The sequence below is a fragment of the Chanos chanos genome, chromosome 8, assembly GCF_902362185.1.
Source record: "Chanos chanos chromosome 8, fChaCha1.1, whole genome shotgun sequence".
NCBI lineage: Eukaryota > Metazoa > Chordata > Actinopteri > Gonorynchiformes > Chanidae > Chanos > Chanos chanos.
In genome coordinates, this window is record NC_044502.1 from 48,233,755 (window position 1) to 48,242,572 (window position 8,818).

The 8,818-nt window shown below is 41.8% G+C and overlaps 1 protein-coding gene across 1 annotated transcript in view; it reads left to right on the top strand.

Moving 5' to 3' along the window:
* The window catches only part of gsdmeb (gasdermin Eb), a 16,523-nt gene extending 7,845 nt beyond the window's left edge, over positions 1-8,678 (top strand). The window contains exons 7-10 of the mRNA XM_030783289.1: positions 3,421-3,548; positions 4,715-4,895; positions 5,386-5,459; positions 7,946-8,678. Coding sequence (XP_030639149.1) covers positions 3,421-3,548; positions 4,715-4,895; positions 5,386-5,459; positions 7,946-8,179 — 617 coding nt within the window. The 3' untranslated portion in view covers positions 8,180-8,678. The remainder of the gene's footprint in view (positions 1-3,420; positions 3,549-4,714; positions 4,896-5,385; positions 5,460-7,945) is intronic.
* The last annotated feature ends 140 nt before the right edge of the window (positions 8,679-8,818 follow it).

Sequence of the window (8,818 nt, forward strand, 5' to 3'; positions counted from 1 at the left end):
AACCTTTCCGTGCTGTTTGTACTTTGGATTATGGAGAATAATGTTAATCGTGATTTGAAGCCGGTGTGCTGTAGCTTCTCTTTTCCTTTGTTGCGGTGAGTGAGTGCGTGGACTGTGCTCATGCTTTAATTGCCTGGGCTGTGAGATTGCGCAGAAAACTGCCCATGTCAGGGCTGTTAGCACCGTAACCTTGTTTAGCTCAGTCCTGACAGAGAGGCGGAGGTGGACAAAGTACACAACCCCATTACTTGAGTCAAAGTCTAGATACTCCTGGTCAAATAGTACTCCAATACAAGTCAAAGTATGGATACTCCTGGTCAAACAGTACTCCAATACAAGTCAAAGTCTAGATACTCCTGGTCAAATAGTACTCCAATACAAGTCAAAGTATGGATACTCCTGGTCAAATAGTACTCCAATACAAGTCAAAGTCTAGATACTCCTGGTCAAATAGTACTCCACTACAAGTAAAAGTTGTTCAGTTAAATTTTTACTTGAGTTAACGTACTGGAGTACTTGCTTTTAAAAATACTTCAGTACTCAAAAGTACATTTTCTTTTTAATGTCATTGCATTGTTGTATTGTTGCAACAATGCATTTCCAGAGCCTAATGACTCTGAAACAACCTACTGAATGCACTGACTTGCTTGTAGAACCTGTAGAATAAAAAGCTTGTGGAATATGCTACAAAGCCTACAGAAACACAGTTGAATCAAATGCTTCCTCTATAGAAGACAGTGTATAGCTTCAGTTAAATAGGCCCTAGGTTAACTCAGATTGGCCTACACATCGTCATAATATTGTAGACTAGGTTAATTTTAACTCTACTACATAGCATTGCCTGAAATGTGAAACAGCTGGATGACCACCGTCACTGCTTGATTCCCGCCCCCCCCCTTGCCCTCGTCTTGTTGGGACCGGGTCTTACGTGAATCCACTGCCTTTGTGTGACCTTACTGATAGTACTGTGGTTATCTGACAAGATCAAAACATATATTTCTGAAAGGACTTTTGTCAGTAACGTTAACTCGGCATTTTTGCTAGCTAACTATTGGTATGCGTCAGCAGTGGATTCACACAGGACCCAATGTTATGTCCCAAATGGTTTCCAAGCCAACTGGTTTCCGTTCGTGTTCACACGCTGTGTTAACATCATCAGTTGTGGTCTGCCTCTGTTACCAGATTCGTCACACATTCACAAACATATTAATCGCGATTTCCAAGTCGCGTCTCATATCTACTGTGGCGAATGTGATTTTATGTGAGCAGTGAGCACTATATCACCTACAAAAAAAAGTAGCCGAACACAGCACGCGAACGTGTACGGGAAGCGGTTAGCTTGAAAACCGGTTGATTTCAAAAATCTCAGACATGGACTTAAGATATGGCAATTGGTGCTCTGGTGAGGAACCTTTATCTTTATCATCTTTATCTGCTGTAGTAGCAGCCATCAATAAAACAGCCAAGTTCAGTTATTAAAAAAATACAGCACGCACTTGACTGTGATTGGTTTTTCTCCTGTGACGAACACAGTATGGCCTTTTGCATTTTAGAAAAGAAAATTCCTCCACTGACTTCAAAGCTATGCTTCAAAGTAATGAGCAACGAGAACCTTCATAGAAATGTAGTGGAGTGAAAGTACAATATTTGTCTTTCAAATGTAGTGGAGTAAAAGTCATAAGTTTCCAAAAAAAGTAACACTCAAGTAAAGTACAGATACTCCAAAAATGTACTTAAGTACAGTACTCAAGTAAACGTACTTTATTACCGTCCACCCCCGCAGAGAGGGCTGTTAGCACCGTAACCTTAAGCAGAGGAATGGACAGAGCAGACAGAGGAAAAGAAAGAGCAGACAGAGGAATGGACAGAGCAGACAGAGGAAGAGAAAGAAGCAGACAGAGGAATGGACAGAGCAGACAGAGGAAAAGAAAGAGCAGACAGAGGAATGGACAGAGCAGACAGAGGAAGAGAAAGAAGCAGACAGAGGAATGGACAGAGCAGACAGAGGAAAAGAACGAGCAGACAGAGGAATGGACAGAGCAGACGGAGGAAAAGAAAGAAGCAGACAGAGGAATGGACAGAGCAGACGGAGGAAAAGAAAGAGCAGACAGAGGAATGGACAGAGCAGACAGAGGAAAAGAAAGAGCAGACAGAGGAATGGACAGAGCAGACAGAGGAAAAGAACGAGCAGACAGAGGAATGGACAGAGCAGACAGAGGAAGAGAAAGAAGCAGACAGAGGAATGGACAGAGCAGACAGAGGAGGAGAACGAGCAGACAGATGCAGAAAAGCACATGAAGAGAAAAACTCATTAAATATCTAAGGAAAATGAATGAATGAGAAAGTATAGGAAGACATAATTAGTGGACTCTGTGATCTCTCCTACAGTCATTAAAACACTTAACAGCAGCTTTAATGACCGTGTCAACTGGTTCAAATCACAACACACGGTGCCATTGCTCAGCCGTTAAATAGTATGCTGCATTGGAATATGAGAGTGCATGTAACTGAATAAAGTCCATCTAATCTCTGGGCGTCTCTAAGCAGGACCATGTTTTCCTCATATGAGAGTAATCATGTACTGGTCTAAATCAGAGGTCAGAGCAGTCTGCAGTCATCATGTGTTTCTTTTTCTACTGAAATGTCATGGTCAAGCCAAAGTCCCGTTGTTCAAGTTTAGTTTTCTGTTCTCAAAGAAGAACATCAAGTACCTGGTGCACAAGTTTCATTTTTCTTGCAGCCATTTTCTTGAAGAACCTTGAAGTAAAATGTGCTGGTGTTGAGATTTACAGTATTTCACTCGTGCGGGTAAAGCCTTGAGCTGTTCCTCCGCCTGTTCAGACTGTTCCTCCGACTGTTCAGACTGTTCCTCCAACTGTACAGACTGTTCAGACTGTTCCTCCGACTGTACAGACTGTTCCTCCAACTGTACAGGCTGTTCCTCCAACTGTACAGACTGTACAGACTGTTCCTCCGACTGTTCAAACTGTTCCTCCGACTGTACAGACTGTTCCTCCGACTGTACAGACTGTTCAGACTGTTCCTCCGACTGTTCAGACTGTTCCTCCAACTGTACAGGCTGTTCCTCCAACTGTACAGACTGTTCAGACTGTTCCTCCAACTGTACAGACTGTTCAGACTGTTCCTCCGACTGTTCAGACTGTTCCTCCGACTGTTCAGACTGTTCAGACTGTTCCTCAAAGTTGCTGACGTGAAGTTTTCTTTTTCCTTATACTTGTTTTCTAAAAGAAGAACCTTAATGTGAAAGGTGCTGAAGAGAAGTTTTCTTTTGTTTTCAGTTTTTGTGGTGTGTGTGTTAACAGAGACGGCCGGGCTGTTGTCTGGCGTAGTGTGTGTGTGTGTTAACAGAGACGGCTGGGCTGTTGTCTGGCGTGGTGTGTGTGGTGTGTGTGTTAACAGAGACGGCCGGGCTGCAGACTGAGCTCAGAGTGATGCGTGATCTCCCAGCAGCAACACGCTCCTCACTCTTCCAACACCTCCACACGCTGATGCAGGACAGAGTGGCTCTGAGCAAGCTTGAAAGCATAGTGAGTCCCACACACACACACACACACACACATACGGACATACACACACTCACACACACACACACACACATACAGACATACACACACTCACACACACACACACACACACACACACACATACAGACATACACACACACACACACACACATACAGACATACACACACACACACTCACACATAGACATACACACACTCACACTCACAGTGAGTCTCACACACCTACACACACACAGACACGCATACACACACACACACACACACACAAGCACGCGCATACACACACACACACACGCACACACACACGCACGCACACACACTCACACATACAGACATACACACACGCACACTCACACACAAACACAGTGAGTCTCACACACCTACACACACACACAGACAGTCACACTCACACACACACACACACACACATATACACACTCACACACACACTCTCACACACACTCCTACAGACAGACACACACACATACACAGACAGTCACACTCACACACACACACACACACATACACACACTCACACACACATACACACACTCTCACACACACTCCTACAGACAGACACACACACACAATGGCAGTAACCAAACCTCAGAGACACAGAGCTTTTCTGGGTGATTGGACAGGGAATGAGACTAGAGAGAGTATGTACTATAGATCATTATGCACATTGCATTCTCTAAAAAGCACTGTGCATGTCTCCTGTGTGCGTCTCATGTTTGTGATGGTCTCATGCTCTTAGTCTCACTGTCTTAGTAAATCATGATCCTAGTAAATCTTGTTTGTGATAGGTTCATGGTCTTAGTAAATCTTGTTTGTGACAGGTTCATGGTCTTAGTAAATCTTGTGTGTGATAGGTTCATGGTCTTAGTAAATCTTGTTTGTGACAGGTTCATGGTCTTAGTAAATCTTGTTTGTGACAGGTTCATGGTCTTAGTTAATCTTGTTTGTGATAGGTTCATGGTCTTAGTTAATCTTGTTTGTGACAGGTTCATGGTCTTAGTAAATCTTGTTTGTGACAGGTTCATGGTCTTAGTTAATCTTGTTTGTGACAGGTTCATGGTCTTAGTAAATCTTGTTTGTGACAGGTTCATGGTCTTAGTTAATCTTGTTTGTGATAGGTTCATGGTCTTAGTTAATCTTGTTTGTGATAGGTTCATGGACTGTGTCTTGGTGAGTCTCCTGATCGTGTTGAGCTGGATCAGATGTTGCCTGTGTTGGCTGCAGAGGTGAAGTTGGTGTTAACTCTGCTGGAGGAGTCGGGCGGAGCAGCTGGTCCACAGTGCCAGACTTCAGCCTCTACAGCCGTTTACATGCTGATCAGCGCCCTGGACGGTGAGAGCAAAACTCACGTACTGTATATTTCATAAAACTACACCTAACATAACATACCCAACTATAACTTATATTAGCACCGCTCTATTATATGACCTAAGATTGTATGTAATCTCTGCTGTGTATTTTAGACAACAGAAGCGACTCCAGATAATGATATAGCCTTGTTTATGTGACAGCAGTGCTTTGACTGGATTATATACAGTCAGAGATATGTACTTTATGTACATATAGGTTTTTGGCTCATCTTTGTACCTGAACACTTTGTTCCTTAATTCCTTTAGCTAGTTCAGTTGACAGTCTTTCTCATCAGTTAGCTCTTATAACAGTACTGTTCTCAGTGTCTGTGTTAGTTCTTATAACATTGCTGTTCTCAGTGTCTGTGTAAGACAGGCCATGTGGTGGTGTTTGCTTCAGTCAGGATCTGTTTGAAGGTTGAGTCTGATTTTTGCAGCGCTCCTGGTCTCATGTTTTTTGTTTCGTCCTGTAGAGCTGCCGGACTGGAGTTTATCTCTGCTTTCGTCCTGCCTCACTTCTCCATCTCTCCAGGCCTTGCTGCTGCTGGTCAGTATATACAGTTCTATAGTACATACAGATATATGCGTGCTGCTGCTGGTCAGTATATACAGTTCTATAGTACATACAGTTCTATAAGTGCTGCTGCTGGTCAGTATATACAGTTCTATAGTACATACAGTTATATAAGTGCTGCTGGTCAGTATATACAGTTCTATAGTACATACAGTTATATAAGTGCTGCTGCTGGTCAGTATATACAGTTCTATAGTACATACAGTTCTATAAGTGCTGCTGCTGGTCAGTATATACAGTTCTATAGTACATACAGTTATATAAGTGCTGCTGGTCAGTATATACAGTTCTATAGTACATACAGTTATATAAGTGCTGCTGCTGGTCAGTATATACAGTTCTATAGTACATACAGTTATATAAGTGCTTCTGCTGGTCAGTATATACAGTTCTATAGTACATACAGTTCTATAAGTGCTGCTGCTGGTCAGTATATACAGTTCTATAGTACATACAGTTATATGCGTGCTGCTGGTCAGTATATACAGTTCTATAGTACATACAGTTATATAAGTGCTGCTGCTGGTCAGTATATACAGTTCTATAGTACATACAGTTATAAGTGCTGCTGCTGGTCAGTATATACAGTTCTATAGTACATACAGTTATATAAGTGCTGCTGGTCAGTATATACAGTTCTATAGTACATACAGTTATATAAGTGCTGCTGCTGGTCAGTATATACAGTTCTATAGTACATACAGTTATATAAGTGCTGCTGCTGGTCAGTATATACAGTTCTATAGTACATACAGTTATATAAGTGCTGCTGCTGGTCAGTATATACAGTTCTATAGTACATACAGATATATAAGTGCTGCTGCTGGTCAGTATATACAGTTCTATAGTACATACAGTTATATAAGTGCTGCTGCTGGTCAGTATATACAGTTCTATAGTACATACAGTTATATAAGTGCTGCTGCTGGTCAGTATATACAGTTCTATAGTACATACAGTTATATAAGTGCTGCTGCTGGTCAGTATATACAGTTCTATAGTATATACAGTTATATAAGTGCTGCTGGTCAGTATATACAGTTCTATAGTACATACAGTTATAAGTGCTGCTGCTGGTCAGTATATACAGTTCTATAGTACATACAGTTATATAAGTGCTGCTGCTGGTCAGTATATACAGTTCTATAGTACATACAGATATATAAGTGCTTCTGCTGGTCAGTATATACAGTTCTATAGTACATACAGTTATATAAGTGCTGCTGCTGGTCAGTATATACAGTTCTATAGTACATACAGTTCTATAAGTGCTGCTGCTGGTCAGTATATACAGTTCTATAGTACATACAGTTATATGCGTGCTGCTGGTCAGTATATACAGTTCTATAGTACATACAGTTATATGCGTGCTGCTGCTGGTCAGTATATACAGTTCTATAGTACATACAGATATATAAGTGCTTCTGCTGGTCAGTATATACAGTTCTATAGTACATACAGATATATAAGTGCTGCTGCTGGTCAGTATATACGGCTCTATAGCAAATACAGTTGGAGCCATGATTGCAGTGTTTTTGAACCATTCATCATTTTAGTGACCTCCGCTTACTATCTCCCCATCACAGTTTAGCTTGTAACAGTTAATAGACTGTAACAGTTAATTAGCATGTAACTTTGAAATAGGCTGATATCGAAACATAAATATTAGAGGCAAAACTTATTTTAAATCCCATTTTACTGATCTCATTGTTAAAGTATTTTCATTTGTAGTAGTATTTTGATAGTATTATATGTTTTCAAATTTGTTATTTTATTTCATTTTCTAAAAATATTTTGGAGGTTCCTCCGTGTACCACTAGAGGGAGCACAGCATACCACCAGTGGTATGCGTACCATAGTTTGAGAACCACTGGTATATGCGGTTGTATACTTGCTGGAGCTGGTCAGTATATAAGGTTATATAGTATATATGGTTCTATAGTATTTAGTATATACAGTTGTGTACTTGCTGCTGCTGGTCAGTATATACCCTTCAGGTCAGCTGAAATTTTTATCAGGAGATAGTTTACCATAAATCACATCAGAGACACAACACTGCCTGGTCATACCCCATTAATAAAATACGGCATAAGTAAAATAACCATGCAGGATAATTCAGTTCTGGTTCAATCCAAAAAAATTCTGAATCTTCTGCAGGACTGGGTATATATCCTCAATATCTTGATGTGGACTGGTCTGGCGTCACCTTGTGTCTAGTCAGGGCTTCGCTCCAGCAGCTGCAGCCTAGAGGAGATGTCTCACCATGGCTTCCACTGAGACAGTGTTAGGGTTACACCTCCATAAATGCTGTCAATACGGTTTACGCCCAGCCAACCAATGCCGAAAAAAGCTTTTTTATCGGACGACATAAAACCTAATTCTGTATTTTTAATTAGAGATTAACAAGCAGTTACAAGTCTGCGCACTGTGTGTGTGTGTGTGTGTGCTTGGTCCCACAGGTGCAGGGCTGGGCAGAACAGCGCAGGTTGTGTGTGAAGGACAGTGGGTTGAATGCCCTGGCTGATGAGGAGGTGTATGAGAGAGTCTGTGCACTCTTTAGTTCCTGTGATGGGGCTATGAAGAGAGAGGAGGACTCCCTCATCATCACACACACCCACCACACACACCAGCCCCTCCTCCTTTACGTCGCCATCACAGGCCTGGCCTGTCTGGGACTCGCTCCACAGCTGTGATGGTGCTGTGGATGTGTCACATACGACCCACTCAGTTCCTTCACTTCATGTCCTGATTTATGACTGTGCACAGCCTCCCACATTCACTGGCAACTGCACTGAACAAGCAAAAAGCTGCTTTCCTGTAGAACCTTACATTTTGAATATTTCCGTACTGTGTTTGTAATAGTACTATGCATGTCTCCATGCCTGGGCCAGACCCTCACACAGAGTTTTCACACTGTTTGGTACGATAAGCTCAACTGACCTCATCCCCTGGTCTGCTGGTTTTTTATTGATCATTTATAACTGAACTAAACTGAACATATGATTTATAACTGAACTAAATGTGTGTTTGTGTATGTATTCCAATTTACTCTACACTCTTGAATGTGGACACAACAATAAGATTAGACACTGAAATCTGAGGGATTCGACTGCAGGCAGGAATGCTGTATGTGGTAAATGGCATGTTCACCACTCAGCTGTGTTTGGTATGAGAGGAGTGACCAGTGGAGTAAAGTCTGAAAAAACTTTTATTGCCTCTTCTCAGCACCTTTAGACAAGGCCCAGTCTCACACACTCTCACTCTACCACTCGGGACAGACACACACGCGCACACACACACGCGCTAGGCGCACAGTAAGTATGAACATACAC